General features: G+C 42.3%; 1 protein-coding gene across 1 annotated transcript in view; it reads left to right on the top strand.

The window, feature by feature from the left end:
* glcci1a (glucocorticoid induced 1a) overlaps positions 1-11535 on the top strand; it is a 29721-nt gene extending 18186 nt beyond the window's left edge. Inside the window, exons 4-8 of the mRNA XM_035183695.2 lie at positions 2661-2807; positions 4700-4852; positions 5021-5231; positions 6995-7115; positions 7207-11535. Of these exons, the coding sequence (XP_035039586.2) occupies positions 2661-2807; positions 4700-4852; positions 5021-5231; positions 6995-7115; positions 7207-7522 (948 nt within the window). The 3' untranslated portion in view covers positions 7523-11535. The remainder of the gene's footprint in view (positions 1-2660; positions 2808-4699; positions 4853-5020; positions 5232-6994; positions 7116-7206) is intronic.
* The last annotated feature ends 647 nt before the right edge of the window (positions 11536-12182 follow it).

Raw genomic sequence — 12182 nt, 5'->3', positions numbered from 1 at the left:
CTGACACAGTGTATTAAATGAGTACAGAGGGTAAATTATTATTAACCGGAGTATCAGTCCTGACGTTATCAGTTCTGCAGGCTGTACTGGAGAAATTCAGAGAATAGATTTCCTTTTTATTGTTGCTACATAAAAGTTAGCTTGCACATTTCACCTCACCAGGGGCCTCATTCATAAAACATGGTGCAGGATTCATGCTAAAAGTGTATGTGCACACAAAGGCCGAAAATGGCGTACACAAAAAAGGATTCCGATTTATAAAACTGTGCGCACGCACACCTGAGGGCAATGTTCCCTTTATATATCACAGTCCACCTGGAAACATGCGTACGTGGATCTGCAAGTGATGAGAAGATGAAGTGTTTGTTAGTGAGATGGAGGTGAAGAAAGACAGATTGTTTGGAAGCCACAGTAGTGATGTCACTAATAATAGAAAATGCACTGAGTGGTTACGTGATGCAGCTGCTGTTAATGCAGTGAGTGAGAGTGAGTGCGATGCAGAGGACAGTGACTGAAATATAAAAAGTCATATTTTAAGGTGGAGGCAAAAAAGAATTGTTTCTCATCCTCGGAAAATGTTCTGCCTGTAGTGATAAAACAATAGTTAGTTCAGTGCTGTTGCTGCCATTTTCTTCTGGCTCTAACATAACAGTTGTGTTATATTTGGCATTATGGTACTGATGGTGTATGGCAGTGACACACTCACATCCTCTGAAGCTGCACCCTGCTGCTACCTAGCAGCAGCACGGACGTGCCAGATAATGCTATCTCACTCTTAACTACTTCCTCGCTTTGCAAAGGCTATAACCTGCTGCAATTTATGGTCAGTCAAGCCCCAGCAGGCTCTTCTCTGCCTCCTGCAGCAAAGAGAACAATACACGCTGGGCAGATGACAGCTCAGCTTCACTAATGTGTGCACGGGCACGTTACTGAGTTGCAGGGCTGCAGAGGAGGTTCAGCCCCTCAATAGACAAGGTTCAAGGAGGAAAGGAGGAAGAGGGGACAGTCCTGAGCATTGCAGCTGCTTTGAGCAATACACTAGAAAAGTGAGCTGTGTGCATACGACTAATCTGAATGATAGTCCTGTATGAAAGAGTTGGATTGTTTAATTGTGTAATTTCTTTTCTTAGACAAATCTAGTTTGAGTTGACAACCACTGACAAACGTGGGCTGGTGGGGAGTAGGTCTGTTTTCACATTTAGTACAGGCATACGCCATTAAATACTGGTGCATCATTGAGCTTTCAAAGCCAGCATGTCCTTCCACAGCCTGAACACGCCTGCTGTGCCATTGTTTGGCTTGTCATCTGTATTTTCACACTTTCTTTTCTGTTTTTTGAATTTTTTCATTTAAGTGTATTTCCTTTTCTTTTAAATGTCATTTGAACCTGTTCTTATGTTACTTAAAATCTGTTCTCTTATGTGAATTACATTTTAACATGTTTTTATTATTATAATTTGTTATATTACTAAGCGGGCCAGATGGCTTTCATAGTACAAAACACACAGGACTGTACTGTGTACATGTGACAGTGGAGAGGGCCTGTGTCAGTGTGTTAGAACATGTTCTGGAGTCCTGGTGTAGAAAGGAGAACTGGGAGTTCCTGTTTCTCTCTTCCAGTCACACTGATAATTACAGACACAAACAGCTACAGCTTTACAGAGTTAGGTTTAACAGAGATTAACATCTACATATTATCTTCATATTAAACACTCTGCTCATTCCTTTGGTTCATAAGAACGTGTAGAGGTTAATACCTCTTTCTGTATAATACTCAACAGACTTCATGTGACAATACATAACCCATTGGTTCCTGGACAGTGTCTGAAATCACTCACTATTTAAAGAGGGGCCCTCTCTGTCAGACATTCTTATATATAAATACTTTTAATATTGATACACCTCTCCATTTACTGTATGTTAGACATTGTCTTTTTTCATGAATGTTGTAAATATTATTTCCTTGACGTGCTCAGCTACATGTGGCATCTATTGTACTTCTGTATGTCCTTGGAGAGGGATCCCTCACATGTGCCTCTCTCTGAGGTTTCTTAATTTTTTCCCCTGTTAGGTTTTCTTTGGGGGGGGTAGTTTTTCTTTACTCTTGTTGAGGGCTATGGACAGAGGGTGTTGCACCTTGTTATGCCCTATCAGACAAATTGTGAATTGTGATTGTTGGCCATACAAATATGTTTGTATTGATTGATTGGCATGTACTGAGATCAGATACACCCTGTCATTATCCAGATCTGTGCAAAATGTCACCTGTTCATAGATATTGACACTCTAGATATGCCTGTTTTTGTCAGACAGACATCTGTATTATTTCAGAAATTAACAAAATGCAGAAAACAATCTAATAACATGCTCACAATGTTGAAAAAAGTGGGGGGGAAATCCTGGATCCACTCCCTTAATTAATTCTGCTTCAAAAGTTAATGTGCTTTTCCTTGGCACATTCCCCACACTATCTTTTTGGGACAGTCGGTGCTATCATTTATTGTATCATACATTATTTGATGTATATTATTAAATGAAATCTGGGAACTGAGGTCTGATAGGTGTATTTAAACAGAATAACTATTTCAATACCTCTAATAACATTAACTCTGTGTACTATAGAGTATTCTGACCCTATTTGTTCTCTCTGTTTCTCCCAGATTGCAAAGCATCGGCAGCAGCTCCAGCGCGGTAAACAAGGAGGACGCCACAGTAAAGACAAAGACCGGCTGTCCCCTCTCCAGTACAACACCATCACCCTCACCAGCTCTACCAACCACAACTCCAGAGCGAACAGCCACGTTCAGGTAGTGTACTGCCTGAAAATCGTTTTGTCCTCACACTGGAAGGACTGAGCTTAAACTGATCTCGGTGTTTTTCAAATTCACTCATTTGAAAACATTCTAAAGAAGCATAAAGTCAGATGAGTGTGGTTTAAGGCCATACAAGGAACTTTTCATTTCTGTTGATTTTGGCGCCTCTGTGGACAAAAGCAGTAGTGTTTCCACCTTCTCTTGTCCTACAAACCTTGGTCTAGTCAGTGTGTGCATTTGTTTTGGAAAGAGTGGGAAAAAAAAGACACTGCTGTTTGCAGGATGCATATCTATTAGTAAATGTATATTTTTGTTGCTGTATGATTGGTATTTTAAATTTTCTCTGGTTGGGAAATTCACATTTTGATGACGTTTGGGCCGGACCAGTTTGAGATCTGCATGATTTAGGTCCCCTGCTATGATGATCACACTGTCTGGGTGAGCCGTCAGCCGTTTGTTGATGACTTCATGCAGCTTTTCAAGCGCTACCTGAGCCTTAGCTTGTGGGGGAATGTATACTGCCATGATTAATAATTCTCCCCTTGGAAGAAAGAATGGTCTGCACCTTACCACCAGGGGCTCTAGGTCTTGGCAGCAGTGTTTGTTCACTCTGCTCTTCCCGGAGTCCCTAGTTTGGTCCTCTTCTGTAAACAGAGCAGCCGGCTACTTCGATTGCCGCGTCCAGGATGTTGTTGTTCAGCCAGGTCTCTGTGATTATAGTCACAAATTGAGGCGTAATCTCACTCTGATCTTATCCATCTTGTTTGCCTGCGTCATTTTGCTGGTGGGATGGTAACGCTGCTGGTCTCTGTGTTACGTAGGATCTCCGGGGAGTAAAACAAGTGTTGAAACTGAACCTCACGCTGGAGGAAATGTAAACAAAGGCTTTTTAATAGTGGCATTGCTGCTGCTGTGACATCACAATCACATTCTATGAAAGGTTACATGCAAAATGACAGGACAAAAATGCTTTACTGTTTTACTGCTCCCACTCATTTTCACAAGCTCTTGTGTGTGTGTGTGTGTGTGTGTGTGTGTGTGTGTGTGTGTGTGTGTGTGTGTGTGTGTGTGTGTGTGTGTGTGTGTGTGTCTTTTTCTCATTTCAAGGTGCAGTTTTCTGTATTTTATTTGAATAAAATATATTCCTCTGCTTCTAGCTGCAAAAATCCTGCCTATTTACACTGCATGCCAAATCTACACTCCACCATCCCTCACTCGGGAAGAATCTGACTCTGGAATTCCTGTGTATTTAATAGAAAAGTACTTCGATGAGAACATGTAGGACTCAGTGAGGAGAAGGGGACTTGGTACAATCACTTTTTTTCCCAATTTCTTCATGTTTATTTATTTTGGTATGAAGTCCTTGATTTCCCTGAGTATGAGGTAGTATAACTGAGTTGAGAACCAAAGTGGACAGAAAATAACAAAAGTAATATAGCAACATAGTTGGAAGAAAACCATCTTCTTAGTATAACATTGGAATCTGATATGTAGCACTGCTGTTATGAGGAATAATACGGTTGCCTCAGAAAGAATTCAGACTCATTGACTTTTACTGCCAGCTCACAGCTTTGTGTGCGTGTGTGTGTGTGTGTACACACATGAGTGTGCACTTTTAGAACTTTATAACTGGATACACGCTATCCCATGGGGCCTTGTGTCACTCGTGGGTTGAAAATCGAATTTCACACTGCCTTTATAGTAATAATTAATTTCAAGGGTCCAGGTTACTGTTATGTTAGGGTAAAGTAAAGTTTAAGATTAAGCTTTTAGGTCTGATGGTTTAGGTAAGTGTGAGGGCAAGGGAATGCACTATGTTAATGAGTTGTCCTCAAAGGGATGAAACAAGTAACGAAATTGTGTCTGTGTGTGTGTGTGGAGTGCAGCAGTTTTCCATGTCGAAGTCGGCCCAGATGGCGCTGTCCAACATCACAGTGCCAAAGCCTTCCATCTCGAGGGTGCCCAGCAGCATGGAGGGCATCAACCATGAGCTGGAGAAGGTCTTCATCAAAGACAACGGAGAGAAGGAGGAGCTAAAGGTGGGCTATGTTTCATTTCAGTTCATTCTGAGACCGGATGTGATCAACCCAGTGTTTCAGTAATCCTCTCTTGAACTCGTGTACAGATTTGCCTTGTCTCAGTTCTGATTGCTGTTCTGCCCCCCCTACTCCCAAACCCCAATGTCCGTTTCCTCTCCGACTCTACAGTCCCTGGAGGTTCCTGACGGGCGGCGAGCACCCTTCCCTCCTCAGCAGCGCAGCAGCAGCACCCGTAGCGTGGACACCCAGACTCCCTCAGCCCCCGGCCGGTCCAGCAGCTGCTCCAGCCTGTCGCCCTGCCCCTCGCCAGCTTGCCCACCAGGATCACATGATGGCAGCCCCTACTCCACAGAGGATCTACTGTACGACCGGGACAAAGGTAAAGAACGTCGAGCTGTTGTTCGGGCTCCTGGAGTCACTGAGTTCATGTTGTTTCCCCAGTTGTAACCACAAGTCTCTGGTGGATCCTTGAAAGCTCTGCAATTTTAGAAAGGAATGCATTAAATTAAATTTAGGGCAGATGGAATTGCCCTGGGTATTATCAAACATTTTCCATTTATATCCCACAACAGTGATTTCCTCAGCAATTTTTTTTTTTACCCTATAGCCTTCATTCTAAAAGAAGGTAACACAACCCACTCAGGGTGACATGACATTGTGTTCATGTGTTGTCCCCCTGCAGTCTAACTTGACTCAAACTAGCTTTCCACAAACAGCCTCGACCCTCTTGATATTTTTTCCATCTATGGTGTTGATCCCAAAGTGCTTCCTCACATCACTCCTCAGATTTTTGATGTCATCTTCATCTGTTCACCTGTTTACTCATGACTTTCACTTTGTGTTAGCAGAAAACTGTCTTACCACAACCTTAATTAGCAAATAATGATTTAAAGTTTCATTAATCAATCATTTCTATTAACAATGGGTCAGAGAACACCAGCTCTGTAGTTCCAGTGAGCTTTCCATCCCTTATTTTCTTTTGAAGCTCATAGCTCTCTTATTAAGCTTGTCGGGACAGTGAGCTGTGAGAATCCTCTTTTAAATCAATGAAGTGCCCACACTATAATTCACTTTGGCACAGCATGCTATTGAGATATGGTACAGTAAGCCGATTCATCGGTTGTTAGTTTGGATCCTCTTGCTACAGCCTTCATTACATCTTCAGTAGGAGGCAGTGCGCTTGGGGCTCAGGGAAGTCCTGAGAGATGACTAAAACATTGTTGAATTTGGTCTTTTCATTGGATTTGCTATAGGGGGGAGAATATTGTGGCTGTTTGACAGATTTTTTTGTCTTGCTGTCAGGTGACGCTAAGAGCTTGATTTCACTTGTCACACATTTGTTTCCCCTGTAGAAGCAGAGCTTGTTAAAGCAGTCTTCAAAAACTGGACCAACCACACACATTTAAAGCATGTTCTCTGTGTAACTTTAAAAAAAACCTTTGTTTAGGCACCTGCAGTCAGAATCCTGTTGCCCGTGCACCTGGTGTGGCCTGGCTATGCTATTGTTTTGGTGTTTGGTGCTTTTGTGGAGTTGTTGTTAGTCTCCTGGGAACCGGTTGATTGTTGACTTGAGTTGGGTATCGTTTGCGTTTTTTTCTGATACTGGTGCTAAATCGAGACTTTTACAACGCTACCTGTGCGCTACCTAAATACTCCAGCCCCAAACTAGTCTTCAATTGTCTCCTCACCAGGGCCAGGGTGGTGACTGAGTAGGTAGGGTCATGCAAGCAGGGACTGAAATCTGAGTTGTTAGTGTTCTGGTAGGTGCCTGCTCTGTCGGAACTGGTGGCTTGGAATTGGTACTGGATTTTCATGCACCACCCTGTTCTTGATATTGGTGGACATTTCTAAGGTAATGTTAGGTAGCGTTGCACACTGTTGGCACTGTAGGCGACCAGTAGAGAGGCAATGAGGGACAACAACACATGTAATATGCTCCCTATTCTCACTTATAGTACCAAATAAGTTGGACCTTGGATTCACATCAAAGAGGACACAGGGAGGGCGAGTTGTTACATTTTATGAGCACATCTGCATGAGACGGATAAGTGGGCAACATGAAAAATGCACCTGTAACTTTAGAAATACAATGTTGCCCTTGTGAATTGTTCTGCTGTATCTACCATGTGTCTCTGTTCACAGACAGTGGAAGCAGCTCACCACTGCCCAAGTTCGCCTCCTCACCCAAACCCAACAACAGCTACATGTTCAAGCGAGAGCCGCCGGAGGGCTGTGAGAAGATCAAAGCTTTTGAGGAGATGAGGTATAGGCTGTAACTTGTGTTGGATTGAAGCATCGCTCTAAGGCCTCAGCAATGTATGAACCTCACTGATGCTACTTGTGCTTCTCTTCAGCTCGAGGCAGTCCGCATCGGCGTCAGTCCCCCTCTTCTCCTGTCCCGACAAAAACAAGGTCAACTTCATCTCGACAGGTTCGGCATTCTGCCCCGTCAAACTCCCCGGCTCCCTGCACCTCACCCCGGCCTCAGAGCCGGAAGAGGATGAAGACGATGTGGCGGCGGGCCCCGGCTCAGTGCCCCAGGGGGCCACATCATTCTACGGTGGCCCTTCTCAGGTCTCCACGAGCACCAGCACAGAAGACCCTCCAGAGGAGCCCGGCTCACCTTCAGAGACTGCAGACCCCCTGACAGACAGCCCAGCCATTAGCTAGACCTGAGCAGAGCTGGCCTCTGGCTATAGGATCCACGCTAGCAGCCACCAACCAACACCACTAACTGTCCCACCAACACCTCCCTCTGCTCTGCCAGGGGAGTCTGCGACTCTCTGTGCTGACCCCCTCCATACTCTTCTGTCTCTGCATGACGTAGCACCAATGTCCCAATTAACCACCACCACCACAAGACTCGCCACCTCAATGTTCTGTCCTGCACAATGTCTGAGCTGTTGTTGGTAGAGAAGGACTTGATGGTTAAAGTTTTTTATATGCAGGCATCAGAGGGAGGAATGGAGCACTCTGGATGGGGGGGTGGGGGCATGCATTATAAAATGGTAGTCTGGTTAAATTATGTGTTGTTTTCTGTTTCAACAATCACAGTATAAATAAGCTCTAATATATATATACACACATATATATATCAGGGTTTTCCCTAGGCATCTTAGGTGCTGGTTTTTATTATTGATATTTATAAGTCATAAGTCAGCTGACCAAGCTACTGTAGCGAGAGTCCTTCTTCTCAATTCATTTGTCTTGGAGCTCATCTTTCTTCATTTCTGCAGTAAAGACGTTAAGAGACTGACATTCTTACATTGGAGCTGAACGCCATCTTTTCTCTCTAGAGTAGTAAAGAACTCTCAGGAAATTATTTTCCTTCGGTTTAGATGCTTCACAAAAAGTCCCATAACCGTAGGGAAAACCCTGTATATGTATATACACATACATATTCACAGGTCAGCCACAATATTAATACCACTTACCACATTTACTGTTGAGACTGATCAATGTGTGTATATATACATACATAAATGTATATATGCATATATTTTATGTGTGTGTGTGTTTGTATATATATATATATATATATATATATATATTTTCTGTATTATAACTAAAGACATATGCTTGTTTAAAAGAAAAATCCAAAACTGTATCGCTGTGTTATGTACTGAGCAGGAGAAACGGCTGTATAATGGATTGGATTATGTTTACACTATCCAGGTCACATGATTGAACCCTGTTTAAAAAATGCAAACAGCAAATAATTTGGGCAAAGACTAAAGAAAATACAAAATGGCCACAAATTGGTTGCACAGTGTCTGCATCTGGCCTTGCATCTGGCCTTGCTTCAGGTATTTCACAATCAGAGTATATACTCAGGTAATATGGAATATGTGTCCATACAAATATCTGCAGCTTGACAAAGCAGAGCAGATTCACTGTCATTTATTCCTGGTTTCTCTCATTCCCAGACGAATCGTTCCTCTCTGTTCCAGAGTCCAGTCTGAGACTAGACCCGTGACAGGAGCTGCAGAGGGTTAAGGCTTAAGTTAGTGGGCTTCCTTTTGGACGGGTGGTGGAACACTGTTTGGACCACACACACTGTGACTGATGACATGTGTGGCCGTGTGTGCACTGATGGAAGCATGCTGGACAGAGACTTGGAAAGACATGCAGTGAAAGTCTGTTATTTAAGTCTGATGACAATGTAGGACTGGCTCTCTTGAGCCTGTTGGCGAGAAGTCTGCAGTACCATCACATGAAAATACACTCAAACAGAAGCATATGTGCAGATTGGAGATGGAGTTATACAAACTTTCTCTGAGGTAGACATGACCTGATTTGTTATATTGGACCTTACTAAGGAGGTGTATTGTACAAATGAGCCTGACTTCATCAAGACCACACCTCACCTAATTTCTGAGGTTCATATCCATATATTTAAAAAAAGATAATATTATATATTACCAATATTTGGTAATTTGATGATCCTCCTAAGTTGGAAGAATTGCAATCAAGATATAGAGCACAATGTTCCCCATTTTCCAGCATTTCTTCCAGTATAACACACTGATGATAAGGAAAGCAACAGTAGTTCTAGAATAATGAATGAGGAAATGTGTGACTGCACGAGGCACCATTCAGGCAGGGTACCGTCAAGACGTTCAAATTTCAGTATCAATACCATTGTCAAACAAACCAATTGTGAAAAACCAAGCTTTAAATACACACAAGCAACTTCAATAGAAAAACTCATCCTGACTGGCAAATTGCTTTAAGCTTGCACTTATGAATATTCTTTCCAATAGGCCAATATTTGTGTAAACTGTAGAAAGGATCCTTTTTTTGTGCCGCAGTCACAGAGAACTGTCACCAATCTGCAGTTCCCCTCAGCTCCATGGAGTTATTTTCTTTTTAAAAACTTCACTCTTAACCAGCCAACATATGTTTTTAAAGAAAACAACTCTTAAAAATCCACTCAGCACAAAATGACAACGACAGACCATGACGCAGCTAAAAAGACAGGGGGGTTAATGGAAACCAATACAGGGCTTTTAAGAGACTGAATATTTCCTTCACTTGTATTTGCTGGATGTGTCAACGGGTACATGTCACTTATTAGCTGTGTCTCAATTCAGGGGCTGCATCCTTCGGAAGATGTGGTCCACCCAGCCCACAGAGACCGCCTTCTTTATTTGCAGTGTAGACCAGGCAGAACCAAAATGAGACGGTCTGGTCTACAGAAGCTTCCCGTCATTGCCGTCACCAGCTTGTCCTATCCTTATTGCTGTTGCCTAGCAACAGAGCTGAAGTTGGACACGATAACGTTTTAATGCCCCTTTTTTAACGTGTACCGTTAGCTGTTCGGTTTAGTTGAAGCTTGATACTCAAGCATTGGACGTCTTTTCACGCCGTTACCTCTTTGAAGAACGTTTTGTCACTGAAGCGATGGGAGGGATTCACCCATTGTAGCCATAATTTTTCCGGGATGGAAGGTAGTGTTTGTGGGCTGCATTTGAAGGAGCCTTAAAATGTCTAGTCTAGTTGCGGTGACACAATCAGTCTTCAAATGCAGCCTGCAGAGTATGCGGCCCCTAAACTGAGACACAGCTGTATTTTTTGCTGCCCCCAAATGACAAAAACCCCATTAATGCAGCTTTAAATTGACAAGCAACAATTAAACACGTTAAATTACTCCCCTTTGCACTATAGATGTTTTAATAATGATTCAGTAAGTAAAGTAATCAGGTTTGATACCCAGCCCTGGGCAACAGTAGATGTGGAAACACTGCTTGGTTCAATCTTAAAAATTCCGGGTGCGGCCACATCAGATGAATGTTTGTACAACTTTTATCTCCATTCAGTTGATATCCAAACTCAGACTGTACTAACCATCCACACACTTGTTATTCTATTAAATGCATTCCATGCGATTTTAGTATCCAAGACATGAATAGACTCATGATGATTCATTCCTAAAATATCTCTCAGCCTTTTGTTGTGATTGCTGTAAGAGACTAGCTGCAGTACTAAGCGATGTTTTGGCTGCAGAGTCAGTAGCACCTTCATGTGTGTGATGCACAGATAAAAGCCTGTCTCTGTTATTACTGAGTGTTGTAGGCCTCCTCACGCTGCCTCCAGGCAGCTGAACCTTCTGAACATCCCATGTACTCTGTGCTAAACACCGTCTTTTAGGCTGTTAAGTGAGCATCGCCAAGTGTAAATGATCCACCACTTTGATTTGCAAGAGTGAAACGTAATCCACATTTATTTTGATATCTGGTGTGCTTGTGGAATCCCTGCATTAATGTTCCCTTCATATTTTGCATATATGTGGCTTTTAAAGAGGCTCAATGCAGTGTTGTGGTTTCTAAAGACTTTTCAGCACCTTACCAAGAGCTATAGCTTTCCCAATGTCCCACATATACACGACATTGGTAAACTAGATGTGTGCAATAATAGATAAAAAAAGGTGATGTTCTCTGGGATGTTGTCCATTCTTTGACTCGAGCGTCTCATCTTGCATTCCTTTGGTTTTGAGCACGGGGGCTGGATCAGCAAGTAGTTCTTTGCTAAAGCCATCAACCAATACAAAACCAGCACTGAGAGTGACCAGAGCACATCACTGGCAGGTTGTGCATTTACTTACTACATGATACTCCTTGTGTAATCTGCATTGTCAAAGTTCATGCACAATGGCAATAAAGAAATATTGGTTGTTTTGTCCACTCTATAGTGTGTGTGTGTGTGTCTGAGTCAAGGGAAAGTCTGTGAGCATCACCACTGATCAACAAGCACACAGGTCGTGTTTATGATGTGTCATTATACTCCATTATATCTCCATTATACTCCATCTGAACAGAACCAGCTTCAGTCTGATCTACTGATGGGTTTGGATGGTTTTAAACATTGTTCCTCTCTGTTCCTGAGCCACTTCACATTACAGCTCCGGTAAAAAGAAAAGCAAAAACATCCAGTGCCAGGAACTCAAGTGGGTTGTTATAAATAAAAGATCTGTATACTATACCAGCAGCACTATGAGGCGGCGCTTTGAACTCAGCACCAGTGTCAGTATGCTAACATGCTCATGTTTAGAAGATTCATGTTGTTCAGTTTAGCCTGTTAGCATGTTCACATTATGGGGCACAGAAAGCTGTACATGCTGAAAATATCAGCAACATTTCACCATGTTTGGCTCCAAAACGTTCAACAAAAGTGTGTATTTTTTATATGCACTCTTTTTTACCAGGTTTAATATTTGTCAACCTTTTCCATATTTACTTTTTTAATTAAAAAAAATATATCAAAGATCATGTCAATGTTAATCTTAATGTTAAATGTTATACCTAAACATCTAAATTAAAATATTAAATCT

This window comes from Hippoglossus stenolepis, chromosome 17 (genome assembly GCF_022539355.2).
Source record: "Hippoglossus stenolepis isolate QCI-W04-F060 chromosome 17, HSTE1.2, whole genome shotgun sequence".
In the NCBI taxonomy this organism is placed as follows: domain Eukaryota; kingdom Metazoa; phylum Chordata; class Actinopteri; order Pleuronectiformes; family Pleuronectidae; genus Hippoglossus; species Hippoglossus stenolepis.
This window is presented reverse-complemented; position numbering and strand designations above follow the sequence as displayed.